The sequence below is a fragment of the Mustela nivalis genome (genome assembly GCF_964662115.1).
Source record: "Mustela nivalis genome assembly, chromosome: 14".
NCBI classification, from domain to species: Eukaryota; Metazoa; Chordata; class Mammalia; order Carnivora; family Mustelidae; genus Mustela; species Mustela nivalis.
The window spans coordinates 20,064,369-20,085,125 of NC_139033.1; the positions used below are offsets into that span (position 1 = coordinate 20,064,369).

At 62.1% G+C, this 20,757-nt stretch overlaps 2 protein-coding genes across 6 annotated transcripts in view; both read right to left on the reverse strand.

The window, feature by feature from the left end:
* The window catches only part of CTDP1 (CTD phosphatase subunit 1), a 49,645-nt gene extending 32,216 nt beyond the window's left edge, over positions 1 to 17,429 (reverse strand). For 4 of the 5 annotated variants that reach the window (XR_014303008.1, XM_082699948.1, XM_082699946.1 and 1 more), the window contains exons 1-5: positions 16,942 to 17,385; positions 5,870 to 5,953; positions 5,199 to 5,292; positions 3,491 to 3,619; positions 1,207 to 1,357 (exon numbers count right to left, since the gene is read on the reverse strand). Coding sequence is in view for 4 of the 5 variants with exons in the window: in XM_082699948.1 (XP_082556074.1) it covers positions 1,207 to 1,357; positions 3,491 to 3,619; positions 5,199 to 5,292; positions 5,870 to 5,953; positions 16,942 to 17,252 (769 nt within the window). In the remaining variant the exon portion in view is untranslated. Of the gene's footprint in view, positions 1 to 1,206; positions 1,358 to 3,490; positions 3,620 to 5,198; positions 5,293 to 5,869; positions 5,954 to 16,941 lie in introns of all 5 variants that reach the window. The other variant, XM_082699947.1, reaches the window with a different exon arrangement.
* LOC309848408 (uncharacterized protein) lies at positions 7,713 to 16,065 on the reverse strand. Its single transcript, XM_082700007.1, has 2 exons — positions 15,502 to 16,065; positions 7,713 to 15,448 (listed from the first exon to the last, which is right to left on the reverse strand). The coding sequence occupies exon 2, from the start codon at positions 9,296 to 9,298 to the stop codon at positions 8,387 to 8,389; it is 912 nt and encodes a 303-aa protein (XP_082556133.1). The 5' UTR covers positions 9,299 to 15,448; positions 15,502 to 16,065; the 3' UTR covers positions 7,713 to 8,386.
* Positions 17,430 to 20,757: the final 3,328 nt, after the last annotated feature.

The window sequence follows — 20,757 nt, forward strand, 5'->3', positions numbered from 1 at the left end:
CTCCCCCAGCTCCGAGGCCTTTCCATGCCAGCGACCCTCTCTGAGGGCCAACCCCCCTCAGAGCCATGCCGGGCACACATCCCATGGGCCCCAGCTTCCTCCCAAGTCCTCGGGTGGGCGCAACGCGGTCGCCAATGCTAAAAGGCAGCCACCTGGCAGTGATGGGTCCCCTGGCCTGTGGCGAGGGTACTTCCTGTGACGTGTCCACAGGTGTTGGGACGCGGGAGTTCGAAGCCGGACACAAGGAAGAGGCAGACTGCCCCAGGGCCGCTGGGAACGTCCTCTCGGCCTCCAGGTCCCCGGCACCCCAGGCCCTTCTCCCTAAATCAGTATTATCTTCACTACCTCTCCGTGGGCCGGAGATCTGGAGAGACACCACGGCTCCAGATCATCCTGCGGCCAGGAGGCAAAGCCCAAAGGGGGCACCCGAGGACCCAACCACTCCTTTGCCTTGGGGTGCTACTGGTCACTGGCATGGAGTGGGGACACCAGGCTGCCACTCAACAAAGGCAAACACAAGATGATGGGATTCCAACACACGGCTGCTGTGCTCATGGAGAAGATGACAAAGGTGCTATGTGTTCAAGGAGGATTCAAAAGCCACTTCTCCATCAAAAAAGACCAAGACCCCAGTAAAAACACTTCCACGAAGAAGGACTTAATGTGGCCACTGTGGAATGACTACGGAGGTGCCGTGGCCAACATTCGTGGACAGTCAGAGTGGGCTGGAGCCCTGCTGTCCCCAGGCAGCACTGCCAACAGCACGCACCACTCCTGGCCCAAGAAGGGCTCCGCACACACGCTGCCCAGCACAGCTCCAGCGCCAAACCAGCGCGTCCATCGCGCACAAGAGACAGCCAGGACGCCTGTGCTCCGACTGTCCGGTATGGACAGACACCAGCAACCTGATTCCTGGGGATTTCCAAACCAATGAGCTAAACGACCTGACGTTGCTCACGTAAGTAAGTTTCTACTCTTCCACCTACTCGCAGTCCTGAGCAACTTTCGGACCGGCCCACAGCATGCGTCCGACCAGAGTGCGAGCAGCCACACGTCTGGGGAAGCAACGGCCAGCTCCGAGAGCGAACTGAGCTTGCGAGAGCTGGGTTTCTTCTCTCCACCTGCAAGAAGCCCACCAAACCCACCAGGGACGATGTTCACGCAAAGCTCAAGGCCGCACAGGGGACGGCGGGCGGAGCCGCGCACCTGCGATGGTGTGGGCGTACAGCCGGCTCCCGAACGTGAAGACGTGCAGCTCGTACAGCCGGGCGATCTTCTCCAGGAACTCCCTGCAGTGAGGGCGCACGCGGGTGTGCAGCATCGGCTCGCCCCGGCCCAGCTGGAAGTGGAAGATGCCCTGGAGGAACACACACGCTGGTGAGAAGCCGGACGCTGCCGGACGACACCCCCAGGCCGCACCCCGCAGGGCGCCCACCCACGACAGACACCGAAGGTCACCACGGAGGGGACTGAGTGGCCTTGGTGGCTGAAGGACCCCTGAGGACAGCACCCCGTTGCCACGGCCTCAGCGACGTCGCCAGACCCTTCGGCTGTTTCATCTACGGTCTTCTCCTGGCAAAGGATAAAGCAAGCGTCCCAGGGTGAGGATGTGCACGTCCTGCTCAATCAGGAGCCTCGGCAGAGCTGAGCCACAGCAGGTCACCGAGCAGGTCTCCAGGGACCCGCCGGCAGCGTCCTCCCGAGGCCGTGATGGAGGCAAACGACAAAACTCAGTCCCGCTCCTCGGCTGTCGTAAGTGCTAGTTTATGAACCCACAAACACAGCGCAAAAGATGACACGGTATCCTGAACCCCCTTCAGCAGACGCACAGAATCAGTGATACCAACCTGCTTACGTATGATGAATACACCAGTTAAGTTCACTTTCCTAAAGAAGCTAAACTTTGATCCTTTTCATTCTGCTTATCATTAACTTTCTCAGTAAAAATATGCTGAACTGAAAACAAAAGCAAGCGACCCAGATGCTAAGTGGCTTTCCACTAGCTGTGAACTAGTCAACCTGCCCAGGACGCGGCTGTTCTCTGAAAACGTGCACACGTGGGATCAGAGCCACGGTCCCCTACAGCACAGGTGCAGCAGAAACGTCCTTGAAAACACAAGCTGGGATCTCCAAAGCTCAGAACTGAACACGCCTTTCTAGCTGCCGCGGGCCAGGGTGGCACCGGAGGGCCGGGCAGGGGCAGAGGCAAGGTCGGAACCCCCCAGGGCCAGCTGCAGCCTCGGCCTGTCTGCGCGGGCGGGAGGGCGCCTTCAGCATGTAGATCACACAAGCTGAGCAACAGGCATGCCACGGCGAGTCCCAACTTCTGTGGAGTGAATGAGAAGCGCCAACTTCAAAGGTGCAGGAAACCCGCGGCTGGCGGGCCAGCACACACACCGGCACGTCCGCGCGGCAACCCTCTCTCTCTGCGCAAGGTCCTCCAACTTGCTACCACACTCGCAAAGCAGAGTTCTCAGGAATGACAAAGTCCAAAGGACTTCCGAACCCCTCCTGTCACACGCTCGTATCACAGACTTGGACCGCACCGTAGGCTGCCAAACGGCACAGGCTGCCTCGGGAGAGGGGACCGGGCCTGAGCGGAGAGCGTCCCTGCTCACTGCCACGGCAGCAGCGTGGCAGCAGGACCCTGCCACATGTGGGACTGTGGGGATGGCCCAGGGACGCCAGCGTCACCGCATGTGTTCACAAAGCCAAACTGCTTTCCGGCCACGTTTGCAACGACTCCCGGGTGACACGCAGCGGTCACCGAGCGCTGTGACCCAACCTCCCCCATCCCTCCACTCCCGCTGCTGGCCTGGCCACGCCACTCCCGTCAGAGGCCTTCCCACGGGGCTCGGCCACAGGTGCCGACCTGCTGACGGCCTAATGTCTGACCCGGAGTCTGTGTATCGACTGCCCGACAGCAAAGGATTCTGAAAACGATGGTTTCCGTGTGGGTGAGGCCTCCTCTGTTAAGGAGGGCATAAGCTGGTCCCAGGCCTCGGAGAGCCACCTGAGCAGATGCTATTGAGCGCCTTCCAAAGGGCCAGAAGAACGTCAACTTCTCAGCGTCTGGACCGAGCAGAAGAGGCGGAATGTGGGGGTTTTAAGGATGTTCCCCGACCCTTTACTTCTCCGAGAAATCCACGTCCGCGGGCCCGCAGGCTTTCCCTCCAGGCTCTTGAGTGCAGACCCAGCGCCCACCTGGGCCCCTAGTCCCGGTATCTCAGCTGTCCTTGGAGGCCCAACACCACCTCTTTGCCCCCACCAAGACTGTCCCTCTTTTGTTGTCCACCTAACCCAGGGGCCTCGGGTCTTCCAGGTTCCAAATCCTCGACCCTCCCAACGACCCCGCCATGTGCGGATCTGGCGATGGCCGGGCCAAGTGACCGGGGAGACGGGGAGTGGGTGCCGGCGCTGCCGGGGAGACCCGCTCTGGGACGCGAGCCCGGCAGCACAGGCCTTGGCTCCAGCCCCAGGAGGCACTCACTTTGTTGGACATCTGCTGGCAGTGCTGTTCTGTCGTGTGGATCAGCGTCTGGTCCAGGTCCACCATGAGCACCAGCTTCCTGTTGCGGTGCAGCCGCTCCTGGTCCTCCCTTGCCAGCTTCGCAGCTTGCTGAAGGCGGAATGAAAAGGAAGATCATGAAGTGTGGATGTCGGGGTCCAGAACCAAATCCGATTCTGTCAGGAAAAACAGAAGGAAGCAGGGCAGTGGCTGTGCCACTCCCCGCCCCACAGCGCCGGCAGCCCCGCTGCGCGCTAACACAGCCCCCGGGGCACACGGCCTGCCCCCCCCCCACCTCGAGCCACCTCTGTGACATGAGAATTTCCGAACATAATCCCGTAACTCAGTGATAACCAACAAGAAAGCAGCGGACTGCAGCAGCTGGTCAGTGAGGACTGGCTGAGCGCCACGCGCTGCGGGACGAGGCCGGCGGCGAGGCAGGAGGGCGGCCAACTGTGGGGCACCAGGCGGGCGGGGGGCTGCGGCAGCGCTGCCTCAGCCTCCTGCCACGCTGCGGACACCGCTTCGCCTCAGGAGAGACCTGCAGATGGCGCGGCCCACGGTGGCCTATGGGGCCAGCGTGGGACTCGCGGCTGGGGAGGGGCCCCGGCCGGCAAGCCGTGTTTCGGGGTGCACATCGCTTCTGCCTTCTCAGTTCGGTCTCCGTTGCCACAGACGAGCTCCTGGTCCCGGTTCCGTCAGCCAGGGCAAGGCCGCGTCTGCCGCTGAGAGGGCCCGCGGACACGGCCAGCCAGAGTTCCGCCCCGGCAGCAGCAGCGGGGACCCTTTCTCCTCTCATGCCCAAGCTTCTCAGGTCTGTCTGTGTCCGGCTCACTCACTCACTCACATGCTTTTCCGTATGTACATTTGTTTAAAGCTCAGTAATTCACGGAGGTCAAAATCCTGTCTTGCCCACACAAAAATAAAGCTGGTACGTACCATTCCAAAGCCCAGACCCGACAAGTGCAACACTGAGAAACGTGTCACCGGCTCTGAAACGGTCTCACAGGAAGGGCCCGGCGTCCCCAGCACTTGTGGGAGGGTCGTCCTGCCGGCCCCCACCCCTGCACCGCAGCCCTGGCCCGTGACAGCGCGGTCAGGACGCCTCGACCCGCACTGCCCGTGAGGCCCTCAAAACGCGTGCGAAGCAACGACACTCACAAGCACACCCACCTGCGGGCTCCCGGATGCTGCCCCGTACGCTTGCCCCTGAGGACCGCGCGGCGTGTGTGTGTGTGTCCCCGCCGTCCACTCCCCCAGCCCTGCCGGTGGGGACCTGACACTTCTCCCATCACAGGCGGCCATCTGCTCCTGCCTGTGCCCAGCCCAGCTGCTCTGCACACAGCAGGGCACACACCTTCCCCTCAGCCCCTCTCAGTCTCCGGCTCTGGCCATGGGACCGCGGGAGCCATAGCACCCCAGGGAGCTCAGACTCGGGCTGGCGGGGCTGGGCCTCCCCAGGAGGCAGATCCCTTTGGGAAAGAAATGAGCGCAGCCTTCCGTACGGCAGGCAGACGGCAGGTGACCCCAGTCGCCCGTCTCCCCAGCGGCTATCCCGGAAACCATCCTGACGACAGGCCTGGTGCCTCCGCGCGCCGCTCTCCGCACGGGGCAAGAGGTCCCCCCCGAGGCGCCCCACTGTGCTCAGGAAACGTTCTCGGGCTTCGCCTCCGCCAGAGGCAGGCCTTACCTCAGAGCTCACCATGAGCTCAGGGACGCTGTGCACCATCGACACCGTGGCCGTGGACAGAGGCACCTGCTGTCCCCCGTTCTTGCTCCGCAGCCTGCAGACACGAGAAGGCACACCGCGTCAGACCCCCGGAACCCACCCACTCGCCGCACAACGCACACGGGGCGCCGGGCCGAAGAGGCCCACCCCCACTCCGGAGCCAGGGCTGGTCGGGGCAGGGTCTCCTCCCGCTGCCAGCTGCCCAAGTGCGGCCTGCGGGCTGAGAGCAGGCGGGAGAGTTCTCCCCGAGCGCTCCCCGAGGTCACCAGAAATGAGCAGTGACGGCCGCACGGAAACGTGACAAGGGACTGGCCATGCCACTCTGCATAGCAAACGCGGGCGAGGGAGCCCGGCAGCGGGGCGGGGGAGCCCAGGGGGCTGTGTGGTGCAGGCCCACCGCGGACGTGCATGGGCCTGGCTGCATGGGGCCTGGCTGCACCGGGAAAGCACACCCGCCACGCCCGGGCTTCCGGAACTAAAACCAGAAAGGACGCCTCCCGGGGAGTCGGACCTGACTCGCCGGTAAGGAGGCGCCTGTCATCTGCCGCCAGGGGGGCCGCCCCTTCGAAGCTGTGGGTCACCGTGTCTCAGGCCCAGAGGCCCCGCCCCCACCGCGAGCAGCCCGTACTTACTGGGTCAGGTCTTGGCCACACTCGGCACACAAGCCTTTCATGACAACCGGGTGGCTACATCCTTCCAGCTGCAGCAGGACCGACCTGGAGACAGAGAACGGTCCCCGGTGAGGAAGGGAGCCCGCGCGCCCGCAGAGCCCGGGTCTGGGACCAGCTCTCCCAGGGACCTCCACCTCGCTCCTGGCAGGTGGCGCCCCCCACGCTGCGGCTCCGCCTCCCCGGCTGTGACGCGGAGGGGCTTCGCAGGCAAACGACACAGCCACGGAGGCCAAGCCAGAAGAACCGGGGGCGCCGCCAGGAGACGGGACCGGGAGAACGCTCGACTTCGGATGCGTGCGGGAGCGGTGTCTCGTGCTTCTGGGAACGGCGCGCAGGCGCGCGCGTTCCTACAACAAGCAGCACACCCTACGCGACCGACAAGAATGGACGTCTCCCGTGTATCGTGCCCAGTCTACAGAGAAGCTACGAGTCACTGGGATTTTTCTGGAACGACTATTGTGCTGCTGGCTTTTACCAATACAAAAATGGCCATTTCCTTCATACGCGAGCGGCACAGACCGCCAGGCTGTGTGGTCAGAGCACCAGCGTCAAGCCGGAGCTCTGGGGGCTGGCAACGGCGCCACAGGAGCCTGCTGCTCCCGCGGAGCCTCCTCGCCAGACCTGGGGCACCCAGGCACCTGGCAGGCCAGCGTCTACGAAGGGGGGGCCTTTCTGGGTGCTTCCCCGCCAAGGCCACAAACCAGTCACTGTGAGGTCTGAGCCCACCAGCAAGTGCCACGCACTTCTCCTGCCTCCCCCACACTGCCCCAGAGCTTCTGGACCACAAAGGCCTTCCATGGGCTCACAGAGGGGCCAAGGCCGGCAGCCCCGTCTTCTACGACCACGCACTAAGTGCCCGATGACTGGGCCCAGGGCTTGCCACCCTGTGTGTCCGCAGCCCAGCAGCATGCTTGCCCCCAAACCACGGCGCCACTCAGGTGGCAGGTGCTGGCGTCCTTCAGGGAGGTGCTCACCCAACACGCACGCCACCGCCCAGACTCTGCCCGTCTCCCCGGTGTTCAAGGAAGCCGCCCCTGCAGCAGACGGCACCCCTACCCAGAAACCTTCCCATCTGCATGGCGCCGCTCAAAGATGTCTTCTTGTTCCAGGCTCCTGCTGGCCTAACGCTGGGGATCTACGTTCCAGGAGAAACCCCGACGTGGCCCCTGTGCCCGCCGACTGCCGCTCACCTCCACTGGGCAGCCTGCACTTCTCCCGCCTTGTGACAGCAGCTTCTGGGCCGCGGGTGTCAGAGCTGGCCGTCGAGCCTGGCTTGGGACCACGGTCCAGCTGACTTTCTCCGCCAGCCTGGCTCTGCAGCACTTGGCCCCACCAAGCCCAGCCCCCGCTCAGAAGCACGACAGCCTCTTCGCTCCTTTCTGACCCCACACGACCCACTCTGAGCGGCTGCCGGGGTCCAGGCCTCTCATATCACGGCCCTTGTGGCGGGCACTGCCAAATCAGCCCTCCCTCGGACACGAGACACGCCCTCCCAGAGAGCAGCCCACTTTGCAAACAGCCTGCAACTGCGACTGTCCTGCCGGCGCCCCTGCCCGTCCTGGTCGCCTGCACGCAGGAGGGCAGCAGCAGGCCCAGGAAGGTGACCGTCTGGGAAGACAGCAGAGCCGGCAAGGGAGCTGACCGCACTTCCCCAAAAGTCAAAGGTGTCAACCGTCTGTCTGTGGCTGGCGGGTTTCTGAAGGGTTGTGAGGCCTTCTGGAACCTGGCAAAAATCTGCGGTTTGCCCCCCTGGAATGCTGGGGGTAGGTTTGTTCATTTGTTGGTTTTAAAGATTTATTTAACAGACAGAGATCACAGGTAGGCAGAGAGGCAGGCAGAGAGAGGGAGAAGCAGGCTCCCCGCTGAGCAGAGAACCCGACGCGGGGCTCGATCCCAGGACCCTGAGATCATGACCTGAGCCAAAGTCCGAGGCTTAACCCACTGAACCACCCAGGCGCCCCTGGGGGTAGGTTTTATAAGAAAGAGAGTAAACTGGGCCATTCACCATTCTTTAGGGTTTACAAATGCTGATGTCACCTGCACTCTAATGACAGGCTCTGCGGACCCACTACTGTGTAAGAGCGTGTAAGGCTGCACAGGCCACAGAGACGGAAGGTTCACGGCCCGGCGGCCAGGCCCGCAGACGCTGCCTCTTCTCTGTGCCCGCAGCACATGGATGCAAAACGTACAAGACGGTCTGCGTTTACTCACTTCACTCATTTCTGCTCTAAAACATGGCCTGCGGAGAACTCTCTTCAGGAATATCAGAAACTGGCTAGAAGGATTTCGCCCATCTTTCCTAAAATGTTAACCTGAAGACACACTCGGTGCCTCGAGGTCAAGCGACAAACAGGTCAACACACTCCATGCAGGGCGTTCCCGCCCTGTAGTCAGCTTTCTCATTTTCCCTAAAGGTGCTTCTTGAAGATTTGGTTTTGTATTTTGATCAAGTTCAACTTATCAGATGTTCTGGGTCCTTCAGAAATCTTTCTTACCCAGGTCACCAAGGTTCAAGGGGGACCCCACTAATTCTAGAGCATTAACTGTCCTTTGGCAGGACACTTCTAGGATGACCCCCCCCCCCGCAAGACGACAGGATGCAGGCGGGGTGGGGGGGAGGCAAGGCCAAGGGCACCAGGGGCACCAGGCTTCACATCCCCCAGCGAAGAGCGTGCTGAAAGTGGCAGTTTGGGGACCAACAGCTCTGGAGCCCACAGGTGGTGCTGGGAACGGAGCCCGGGGTGGGCGGAGCAGACGGGCTTGCAGTGTACCCGCAGGACAGAGATGCCAGCAGAAGTGTGAATCGCGAGACACAGGAGTGTGTGGACCCTCCCGGGCGTCCCCGAACGCACCTGCCAGGGACCGAGTGCAGAAGGGACCGTTAAGTCCACATGGAGCACAGAGCAAGGCGAGCGCAGGCCCCACCAGCCGCCGGCCGGCTGAAAGCACGGCTGGCGCATGGGTCTGATGAGCTGTGTATCCCGGCCCAAGGTGCCACCATCTCACAGCATACAGACAGCAGGCCTTTGGGGACCCCCAACAATCAAGGCACAGGCAGAAACAAAGAATGTCAATTTTAAAACACCAAACCAGAGCACTGCCCACAAAGGCTGAGAAGCATATGCCAAGGAGCAAACGTCTTGAGAAAGGGGTGTCAGAGGTAAGCGCCCCCGGGACAGACCAGACAGGGTGAAAATCCCACCCAGACCAAGATATCCACACTGTGACTGGGGGGGCTGCCAAGGCACACGCTTGTCTAAACTCACCGAACTCTGCCATTACAGTGTACACCCTACGCTGGTCGACCAACCACTGAGGGCCCGATGTGCCGGACTCAGTGAGGAAGGGGCGCCAGTGACCTTTCTGAAGGGCCATGTGGTGGAGCCCCATAGCGAGGCCCAGAGGAGCACGGGGATGGGGACGACCCCTGGATCCCGGGGACGCAGCTCAGTCCTGCTCGCCCAGCGCCATCCAGTCCCTGGGGGCTTCTGGGGTCACCCATGCAGGCCCCTGGGACCTCACCGTGCCACTCCATGGCCACTGGGACCCACGTGGTTGGCCTGGGACATGCTCCCAATGCTGCTGGAGTCCCCCCAACATAATAGGGTCCCTCTGCTCAGACCAGCCTGCTATTCACTATCCACCTCGACCTCATCCTTTTGTCTGAACCCAAGCTCAGAGCCGCACTTCCTCCCAGAAGCCCTCTCAGCTCCCACTGCTCTGGGTGACACGCACCACCCCCCCCAAGAGGCTGCAACGCCAAGGGCCAGCAGACACAGGACCCTCGCCGGAGCAGGGAGGCGCCAGCAGGCAAGGAGGCGGCCAGCCGGGATGAAAGGGCGCCGAGGTGGGGCACGCAGGACAACCGTGCCACACGGCCTTGGCTACATGGCCTGCACGTGCACCTTCCTCTGGAAAGTAGTTCACCTACGGGTCGCATTCAAGGTCACATAACCTTCAGTGCTGGGGTCAAAGCGTTTTGCCCGTCGTATTCCAGAGCAGATCAGGAGGCACCTCTGGCTGTCACAATGCGGGGGCAGCTCTTGGCACCTCCAGGATGGGACCGGGGTGCCCTGAAGGCGTGCCCCGTGCAAGCCCCAGTGCACATCACGGACAGACGGGTGTCAGCCTCTACGGCTGTCCTGGCGGACGACCCAGAGCTCTGTGCGCCGGTGGCCTCTGTCCCCGAGAGGAGCGCAGTCAGCGACCGCCGGGGGCAGGCACAGGGAGGCCCCTGCTGCACAACGTACCTAGGACAAATCCAACCACCCCAAGGCCTGAAGCGAGGATTTAGTGTTGACAGGGACGACCGCAGGAGACGAGCGCCACACAAAGCTTGCACAAGGACTCCCTCTGTGGTGACAGGACACGGGTCTCGTTGTCACCGGCACGTGTAAGAGATACACGGATCGCTCGCAGATCAACGTCATCCCTCCTCAAATGCCTTTGTTTCAAACCGTGAAGTCTACTCTCCCTGACATGGGAGTCACCCGAGAGCATCCAGAGTTCAGAAGTCCACACTGCTGAGCATTAACAGAGGATCGGCTAAGTGTAAACACGTGGTCTCCACCTGAATTCACCCTGGCAGTGCGTGTCACGTTTCAGCTAACGTGGCGGGGGGCTCAGCCCCGGAGAGGGAGTCCACGCAGGAAGGCGTGGGAGAGCTGGTGGTACACAGGTCACCAAATGCAGAACAAAATGTCATGAGGTTTTCTCAGCCCACCTGTCCGCAGACACCACGTGCTACAATGTAACAAAGTGGGCCCCACACCAAGCAGCATCCCACCAGAAACCCCCCACGTCCTACCCCTAACCATGCAGGACGTTGAGGCCCCGCTGGCCAGGCTGGGGGAAAGTGTTTGAAAGCACAACACCGTCTCCACTCACGGGAGAGGAGCCCTAGGTCTGCAGAGATGTTTCTGACGAAGGCTGGCCAAAGAGAAAGTGAAGATACTGCGAGCGGCTGTGAACCACCCCAGCCTGTGCGGTTTCAGGAACTCCTGCAGCCCCGCGAGGAGAGCAGGAGAGGCTGGGGGTCAGGACGGGCAGCGCACGGCAGCTGGGGACTACCCCAAAAGACTCCGAGTGAGCCGCTTGTCCCACCCTGCCGCACGGAGACGCACACGTGACCCAAGGACAGCATCTCAAAAACCTCCAGTCCCCGTGAAAAGGAGGGTAAGAGACTTCCTTCTTTGAATTAAAAGATCATTCAGGTGGGTCTTGCAGGCTCAGAGCGTCCGACATTAGCCTCTGGACTACTGCTTCTGCATCTCTGCATGGGCCAAAAGAATTCTCAAAATCAACCGAAGGAAGGATCAACACAGAGGAAAAGAGTATTTGTAAAAAGTAACAGTAACGTCCTTTTACAGCACGAGCCGATTTCATCCTTGCAGATGCCGATGCAGGAAGGACGAGCGGCAGGGAGCGACCCTAGTGTTTCTGCCCGCGAACCAACGCACAGCCCCCGCGCCATACCCTAGGGGGAGAGGCACGCTGCGACCTCTTGAGAACACAGTTCAGCCAAGGAGAGCAGCCCCAGAATGTCAAGTCAGTCACCAATAAATGTTAACTTTCCTCGTTTGTCCTTGAAAAAAAATCTATAGGAAAATCATGAAATGCAATTTCTGAAGAAGTTATTTTCCCCCAAATACAAACACCAAACTCCCCGGAATCTTTTGTACTCACTGGCTTTCCTGTCTACTCTGATGGGCCACCAGGGTGCACGCACTGTTGCAGAAGGCAGAGGGGAGGACACACACCCTGAGCTCGTGCTCGCAGAAGCCGTCACTGTCAAGGTTGGGTGCGACCCGTCCCTCTCCCTGCAGGTTAGGAGAGCTCAAAGACCTCCTCCAAGCACTACATGCAGACCGTAGCACGAGTGCATGCGGAAAACGCATTTTGTGCGCCCAGATCCTGCTTCCTAAATGTCACTCTCCATTACAAGGAAGCAGGACTTCTCGGAGCAATGGGTGATTCCAGAGTTGGGGACCAGGGGCCTCAATAACACTTGTGTCGGAAAACGTGGCCATGCTCTCAGACCGACTGCCTCACCACAGCGGTCAGCTTCAGGGGCTTCCGCTGCCAAGCCCGCGACAAGGGGAGCGTCAGGACAAGTAACAGTGGTGGACAGTAAGAACCCAAGAGTCCACACTGTGAACTAGCTGCTCCCACAGCAGACAGCCAATGCAGAAACGGAGAAGAAACAACAGACTGAAGAATGTCACGACTAGACAATCCTGAGTAAAGTAAATAAATTAATAAATAAATAAAACTCCCCCGAAACAGGAGAGTCATCAAGATGCCAAAAACAATGGCTGACCGTCTGATGAGAGAATTTAAGATATTTCCTGAGGAAGAAAGTATCCCTCACAAGACACTGAGCAACTACAACAGGAAAATGAGTCCGTTTTCACCAGAGCCACCACCGTAACAAACCACAATGGGCCACACGGAGGCCACCTGCTGCCCTATGGGCCCGCTCAGGACACACACAGGCGCCCCAGCAAGTCCTGCCCAAAGGCACACATGGGAACTGACAGCCAGTCTGCAAAACCACCAGCTGATCAGGAGATGAAAAGGAACGGACTGAGGAACCACCAAGGTTAGAGACCCAGGAGCTCTGACAGCGGAGCCTAACGTGTGATCTGGGGTTTCTTTTGCTTCCAAGGACAATGCTGGCCCCTCAGGGAGCTCTAGTGAGCAGAAAACAGCCCCGCATGGACGTTATTTCTGATTCTGATCGTTGTACCACGGGTAGGGAAGAGAACTGTTTTTAGGAAATTGAACATTAGGGATAAAGTGCATCAAATCTGCAACTCACTCCCAACCCTCAGGAAAGAAAATAGCCCATGTGAGGGGGAAGAAGGGTAAAGCAGAGAGAGCAGCTCGCTGACCTCTGGAAAACCCGTGTGACGCGTCCCTGAGGATTCCTGGTACTCCTCTCGCAGCGCTTCCCTAGGTCTGGATTATGTCCGCAAAGAAGCAAAAAGGCAGACTTGCTTTGTGAATACGGCAGGGGTGGGCGAGGGGCCGGCAACACGGCGCAGAGCACGACAGGGCGCAGAGCGGCGGTGGCGGCTGAAGCAGCCCCCCGCGGTCCCTCACTCAAGCTGGGCCCCCGCAGACGTGAGAGCCAGGACAGGGCCACTTCGGAGCGCCCCGGCCACCTCCAGGGCTATAAGGGACAACACCTGCTGACGGCAGGTGTGCTTGTAAGGGACAGCACCCAAAGCATTTGAAGCCACCAAAATAAAAACAGATGACCCAGTCCCAGTGCCGCATAAAACCTACACACTTAGCTACTGAGACTCCACAAAGCCAGTCTTGACAGAATTCTCTCCAAACTGTGTGCACTGCCAGTGTGGCCTCCTAGGACGTACCGGACAAAACTCCATTTCCCTAACATGTTTCCAAAGCAAGTGGCGCCACGGCACGCAGACCCCCGGGCACGGCTGGGTTACATGGGCAGGGGAGGACTCCCAGCCCTGGGCAGGACAACGGCCTCTGAATTTCAACACTGTCTCCAGGATGCACCTGCAGGGCTGCCAAGTTCAAAACAGCACGCCGGCAACTGTCAATGCTTCCAGTTCGGGGTGTGGGGTGGCTCCGTCAGCTAAGCGTCTGACTTCAGCCTGGGTCATGACCCCGGGGTCCTGGGATCGAGCCGCGTGAGAGGCCCCCTGCTCAGCGGGGAGTCTGCTGCTCCCCCCCAACGGCGTGCTCTCCCTCTCATACTCTCTGCCAAATTAAAAACAAAAAACAAAACGGCTTCCAGCTTTAACAAGCAAGAGCCACCATACCGCAGATGAAAAGCACCCCAGAGCATGTGGAGAATCAGCTCCCGGGTAAGGCAGACTGAGCTCCTGACCTCCATCATCCCACCGACTCGCAGCCTGCACGAGGCCAACTGGACAGGAGGAAGTAGCACCACCCACAACCCAGAGCACAACCATAAAGCCAGGACGTCTTCTAAAAAGTTTCTTCAAAATACGACGACTACCCAGGTCAACATTTAGCTCAAGTTCTTCACGTTCTAAGGAATTTCCTTGCCATCACGCGCTAAATAAGAAATACTTAAGATCCAGTTCCGATCTTTAGAAGTTACATTTATCTTTCAAGACATCACACGAACACTTTGAGATTGACTTGTTCTACCTTGTTTAGGTTCTCACTCCCCTAAATAAAAAGAAACACTTTTTCTGAGATAACTGATAAATTGCTTCCTTTGTAATAACTTTTGGGTTTACCATCAGTATTTATGTCATTCAAAAAAATAGATGAAATTAAAGACTTGCCTGTTCCTCTGTAGCTTTTTAATTTCGTATAATATACTCTGAAATTAATATGAAAATGGAAATAAATATGGTAATGCATGTTCCAATCTATTCAAAACTACCCATCAGTTTCTAGGCACACCAAGCTTCAAAACCCATTTGGTCCAAAGGTCTTTATTTAAAGGATTAGACAAGATGCTTAAAATAAAATAAAAAAAAAACAATAAAAATAAATCATGCACGCATGTAAAATTAAGTAGATGAAAAGGCCAATGGTTTTCTGGCTAAGTGAAAACTGGAAAAAAACAAAACAAAAACTCATCTGAAGTGGGTTCAATTAAACGAAGTGACAATTTTCCCAATTTTAGACATAAGTATCTTTTTAACGGAGTAATCTTTTATTTAACATTTTTTTTTATTTAACATTTTTTAAAGAAGATTTTATTCACTTACTTGTCAGAGAGAAAAAGAAAGCGCAAGCAGGGGAGCAGCAGATGGGGGGAAGCAGGCTCCTCGCTGAGCAGGGAGCCTGATGCGGGACTCGGTCCCACGATCCTGGGATCGTGACCTGAGCCCAAGACCGATGCTTAACAGACTGAGCCACCCAGGGGTCCGTGGAGTCGTCTGTTAAATAGTGCAGACGTCAACAGAGGAGGAGGAGACCGTGTGAGTAAGAGAACGTTCTAGTTCGTCAAGATGGTCCGCTATCAGAACGGACAAGTAGCTTCCTTCCGTCCACGGCAAGACCTCTGCAGACCAGGACCGTGGCGCGTCACGCGGCTGCGCTCGGAATTTTCAACCCGCGCAAGCGAACTTCAGCAGCTCAGCCTGTACTGTTTTCTCTGTGAGATCCTCTGACCTCTCTCCTTCTAACACTTACGAAGCAAGCCCGAGGCAGCAGTGCTCGGCCAGTCAGCGGCCCTCACCCCGGACCCTGGCTGACGCAGGCTGACTACAGCACGGAAGGAACGGGCGGACATCAACTAGACACAACCACCACCCACCACTTGGGTCCTTACCCACCACCAGACGCGTCCCCAGGTTATTTCATATAACGCTTTTACGTCTGTCGTCCTGCCCTGGGAGGCGATGACGTCCAAAAGAAGAACTCTGCTGCCTCCCAGTGCACGACAGCGGACGTAACGGCAGACGTCATCAAGTCTCTGACACACCGTGCCTTGTCAGATTATTCTCAAGTCAAAATACTTTTAGACACGTAGAAATCATGAAGACAGGTAAGGACTCTCATTCCATCAATCTCCCCACACTGGGACTCCCTGGACGCCGACCGGAAGCCTCAGCGAGGGGAGGTGCGGGTACGTCAAACCCCCGGGACCCCAGTGCTGCCCCTCCTTCCTCCCCTCCCTATCAGAGCAGCAGGGACACATTCCTACCTCTACCTGAGAGCAGGTACAAAACATGCAGGCCTAGTCAGCTCACAACGATCGTCCGTCAATCAGTTTAACTACACCCAGAAGCAGTTCCTACAACGACCTGTTCACCGTCTGAGCACAAACGCGGACGCGGGGGAGAAAGCCCGCGGAGGCCAGCGGTGACCAAGACGGCAAGGGCAGCTCCGGGACCTGGGCCAGCCGGGCCGGGCTGTGCCGGGCTCCAGCCGCACACACCAGCCCTGCACCCGGGAGTGCTAGCATCAGACTCTGGAGAGCCTCGCCATGAACCACAGCAGCGAGCGACCCTGAATCGCAAACACCAAACACTCCAAAGGAAAGAACTCGTCAGCACTGAGGGCTCATCATCCGGTCAGCTGCCTGCGTGACCGGGAGACGGCTGGATGGGGTCACTCTGCGTCGCTGGTCTCGCTGATGCGATCCGAGCGTCGCACGTGCAGTTCCTCACCAGCTGGCTGCAGCCGGGCCCTGATCTGCCTTTTCTGGATAACTGGGAGAGAAAAAGGACGCCAAGAAGCAGCCTGCCCCTCAGGAATCTTCTACACCGCGACACGCCAGCACTGGGTTTCACCTGCACGACCACGCGCTCACGGGCTTGCAGGCCCAGCATGGTCAGGTCGGCTCCCACCTCCAAGTATGACCGCGGCGTGCCACAGCGGGCGGCTGCACAGCCCAGCGAGCGTCTCCCAGACCGTCCCATGCAGGGTGCAGCCCCAGGCAGCTCGCACCTCACCCTGCCTGCAGTCACGGGCCAGGCGTGGGCCCTTACCCCGAGGCCAAGGACCAGGGCGCCGTGTGCACACAGCGAGCTGGAGAAGGCGCGTGGGGTTCTCTCCGAGCCGCTGGGAAGGGTGTTGGTGGGGAGCGGCGGGAGCAGATGCTCAGCAGTTGCCGCCAGAGACAGAGAAACGGGCACGAGCAGCCGGCCGGGCCGGGCCGTGGCCCCGCAGAGGGAAGCCGGCGCCGGTCACCCCAGCAGGAAGCAGGGCGCCCGCCCGGCTGCTCCCCCCGACAGCGGAAACAACCTCCTGAGCCACGTCCCCGATACACCGGCGCCCGCACCGCCGCGCGACGCCCCGGCCCGAGACCCGCCCACGGAGCCTCCACGGCGCGGCGCGTCTCCCGAGCTTTACGAGCAGCCGGAGCGCCGCGCCGCGCCCCAGCCGCTCCCGCCGCCACGACCGGGGGGTGGGGAGGGGGCGCGCCCGGCCGGCGGCCCGGGGGAGGCGGCACCGGCGAGGGGGCCCCGCCCCGCCCCGAGGGCCCCCCTCGGGCTGCAGCCCCGCGGCCCCTGCCTCCCCCGTGCCCGGCCCAGGCCCCCCAGACCCCAAGGCCGGGCCCCACTCACCCGGGGGCCACCACCTGGCCCGGCTGCGCGCACAGCTCCCGCACCACGCCGGCGCGCTCCGACCTCAGCCGGCGCTCGGCGCGCACGCAGCCCCCGGACCCGGCGCGGGCGGGGGCGGGGGCGGGACCGGCGGGCTGCGCGGAGGCGGCGGCCTCACACACGGCCAGCACCGAGCCGATGCGCACGGCCGCGCCCGCCGCCACCCTCCACTCGAGCAGCCGCAGCGGCCCGGGGCCCGGGCAGCGCACCTCGGCCACGGCCGGCGGCGGGGCGCCCTCGGCGGGAACGCGGCCCGCGGGCGGCGCCTCCATCGCGGCCGGCCCGGGGCGCAGGGGGAAGGCGGGCGGGCGGGGCGCTCAGGGCCCGGAGCCCATCGCGGGGGGGGGGCGGACCGCGACCCCGGCCCGGGCGGCGAAGGCGACGGCGCGGCACTTCGCGCTCCGGCACCGGCTTCCACCCGCCGCCGGCCCGCGCCGACTTCCGGGACGGCGTCTGACGTCGCGTGACGCCGCGTGACGCCGCGTGCGTCCGCCCGCGCGTCCGCACACGCCCGCGCGGGGCGGGGCCGGCGCCGAGTCGGCCGCGGGGGCCCGGGGCGTCGCGGAAGCGAGCGTGGGGTCCGGCCCGGCGGGAGCGGCGTGGCCGCGCCCCATGTGCCCCGGGAGCGCCGGCGGCGTGGGGTGCGGGTCCCGGCGTGCAGCGCGCGGCGCGGCCCAGAAGCCCCGGCATGCACTGCGACGTCCCGGCATGCCGCGCGTCCTCCGGGCCCACAGCTCCCAGGGTGCGCCAGGGCCCAGGGTCGTTCAACCATGGGTCCCGGCATGCAACGCGGCCGCCGGCTGCGTCCCCGTCACGTGCTGGGGCCCGTTGGGGAAAGACTGCGAGTCCCGGCATGCCGCGCGCCCCTCGGGTCAGAGGGCGGCAGGCCCCGCCCCGCTCGCCGGGCAGCTCGTGCGTTTCCGCGCGCGCGTCCCGGTGGCGTCTGGCCGGTGCCCGCGCGTGCGGGGAGGAGCGGCGGGTCGGTGGTGACCTCTGGGCCCGGAGCCCGGGCGGGAGCGCACCGCGGGGGCCGGCGAGGGGGACCGCCGGGCTCCTGAGTCCCGGAGCGGGGCGCGCGGCCGCCCGCAGTCCCGGAAGGCGGCGCGGGGACGCGCGGGAGCAGGAGCGGCGGGTCCGGCGGGGGCGGCCCTCCCGGTCGGCTGCTGCGGGCGTCCGGCGCGGGGCTCCGCGGTGTGCGGGGCGGCGGCGTCCCCCCGCGGGCGGGTCCCACCCCGCCGCCCGCGGAGTCCCGACCCCGGAGTCCCGACCCGCGGCGCCCGCGGCCGGACGAGGCGAGTCGGGACACGGGCGGGGCGCGCGGGTGTGGACGAGCCTCGCCGCCGGGACGCGGAGCGGGTGGGAGCGCCGGGCCCGACGGCGTCCGCGGCAGCCGCAGGCGGTTTCTGGGAAAGACCCGCGACGACCGGACCCGGCCGGGCGCGGAGCCGCGAGAAGCCGCGGAGGGCGCGCCGGGCAGCGCCGCGCTGGACCCGGGGGACGGTCCCCGGAGACGCGGAGACAGACGCGACCGCCCTCGCCGACGGGCGCCACGGAGCTCCGCAGCCCCGAGCCCTGGGCGCGGCCCGGCGGCCCCGAAGCCCCCCGCGGCCCCTTGGGGATGCGTCCTGCTGGCCCCGGCCGGCCGACGAGCAGCGGCGTCCGGCGGGGACGCCGGGGACTTGCCTGGGACGCGGACAGCAGGGCCTTGCGCTGGGAGCGGGTTCGAGGCGAACACGACCTGGATCCCGACCCTTGGAGAACGCGGGTGCCGGGAGGGGCTGCCGGCTCTCCCGGGCCCAGCCGCCGTGTCCACGCCCGGTTACCTGCCTGTGACACTCGTGTGCTGTTCTGGGTCTCTGATTCCCGAACCCCCCGGGCCGGCAGCCCGCGACCCTCCACCCCTTCCCGTCCCCAGGCCCCGTCGCTGTCACGGACACAAGCTTTCTCAGGCTCTGGCTTTGCAAGTTGCCCGGCCCCTGCCTGCCCCGACCTTCCCCGGAACAGCCCTGGAAGCCTTCCAGGTCAATCGGAGATGATGCAGAGAGCCCCTGGACTCCTGCCAAGGGGCGTCCCAAGGAGACCCTGGGGGCTCACTTCTCCGTCTCCCTTGCTCCCGTCTGTGGAGGTCTGCCGGGCCTGGGGCCCTCGGTGGACGCACCGTGCGGCCGTCCCGGGTGTCCCCAGCCGCGCCCCAGCATGCTGGGGAGAAGCCTAGAGCCTCCACGGCTCAGCCTTCTGTGGGCATGTGGCGGGCTGTGGCTGGCGGCCTCCGTTGGGCAGCTGCGGCTGTGATGCAGCCTCAGGCGTGGCTCCGTCCCTGTCCAGTTTCACACGTCCTCCCGGGGTGCCCTGCAGGCCCCTCTCGCTGGTGGGAGTCTGTGTGGTCTGGGAGGTGCCCCCCCGTCCTGCAGGCCGGCCACACCTGGGATGCCCACGCTTCCCTGACACTGGGCAGACGCCCCTGCGGCGGGCCAGCCCTTTCAGCCCTCTTGGTTTCCTGAGCTCTGTGGTATCTTAAGACACGATGTTCGCAATCACCTGTTTTCCCCGCGTTCTTGAGGCAGGAGCAGTGGCTGGTTTCTACCTACTTTTCCCTTCCTGGAAGGAGACCTCGGATGGGATCCTGACAGGAGCGAGACAGGCGTCCTAGACACAAGGACCATCGTGGGTGGGGTTCCGGGGGACCCTTGTTGGAGTCCTTTACAGCAAAAACGGGAGCATAGCCAGATGTGTGAAAAGTTGCGGACACCGCCAGTAGCAGTTGACTTAACTGGCTTTGGAGGGGACCCAAGCATCAAGTTTTGCTCTCTGGGTTATTCTAATGTGTAACGAGGTCTGTAGGCAGTGGGTAGTTCCTCCACGGTTTTGAGCAGACGTCTGAGCCGATCTGATCTGTGCTTAAGACTCCGCCGGCTGCCGAGGGCAGAGTGAATTGGAGCTGGGGTCCTGGGTTCCCGGGGATCCCAACCGACGGGAGTGGTTGCAGGGGAGTTTCTGAGCCTGAACACCACCAGATCTTGTCACTAGCTGGGCAGTTAGTGAGAAGGAGGGCTCCAAACTGGCCCCTGGAAGAAGACCCACGAACCAGGAAGAGGGGACAGGGGCACATGGGGAAGAGACATGGAATCCCTGGGGGCCTGTCGGTCTGAGCTGCCTGGGCACGTGGGAGAGCCGGCCAGTGGTGGGGAGAGCAGGGCTGGTGTGCTGGGTTCCTGGGGACGCCAGGGCAGCACAGAAGCCACCAAGTGAGGGGAGCGTCTCTCCTGTGGGCAGGGTGGCCACAGTGTTGTAGGCAGGGAACCCAGGCGCCCAGCAGCCAGCGGCCGGTGGTGTCCGAGGCTGACAAGGAAACGTGAGGCCAGGGCTGGTGGTGCCCCGGGGGGCGGGGGAATGGTTTGTGCTGGAGGGTCCCGGCTGGGACCGGGAGCACAGGCAGGAGCGAGGCTTGACAAGGAGCGAAGCCGTGTTTCTGCAGAAGAGGCGGAGGGGCGCACGCAGTGCTTGTTTACCCAGTGGTAGCTCAGAATCGCGTCCGTTGACTCCTCTGTTCTCTCCCCTTCCCTGCGCCTGCTTAAAAACTGTAAATTCACCGAATCTGCGTGTGGTCCTGAATCGAACCCAGCAGTGGACCTGGCGCCGGCAGCATTAGCCGTGTTGTCAGGGCGACCCGTCCCACCCCCTCCGTTCCCGCGGTTCTGTGCTCGTCTCGCTCCTTCCTGCGGAGTTTGCTTACGCGCGTGTACGAAGCCACAAGCGTGCCATGTAACGCTTGCTTTG

Excerpts from the sequence above, each read along its gene's own strand:
- LOC309848408 (XM_082700007.1), bottom strand. The coding sequence starts at position 9,298 with ATGGGGCTCCACCACATGGCCCTTCAGAAAGGTCACTGGCGCCCCTTC.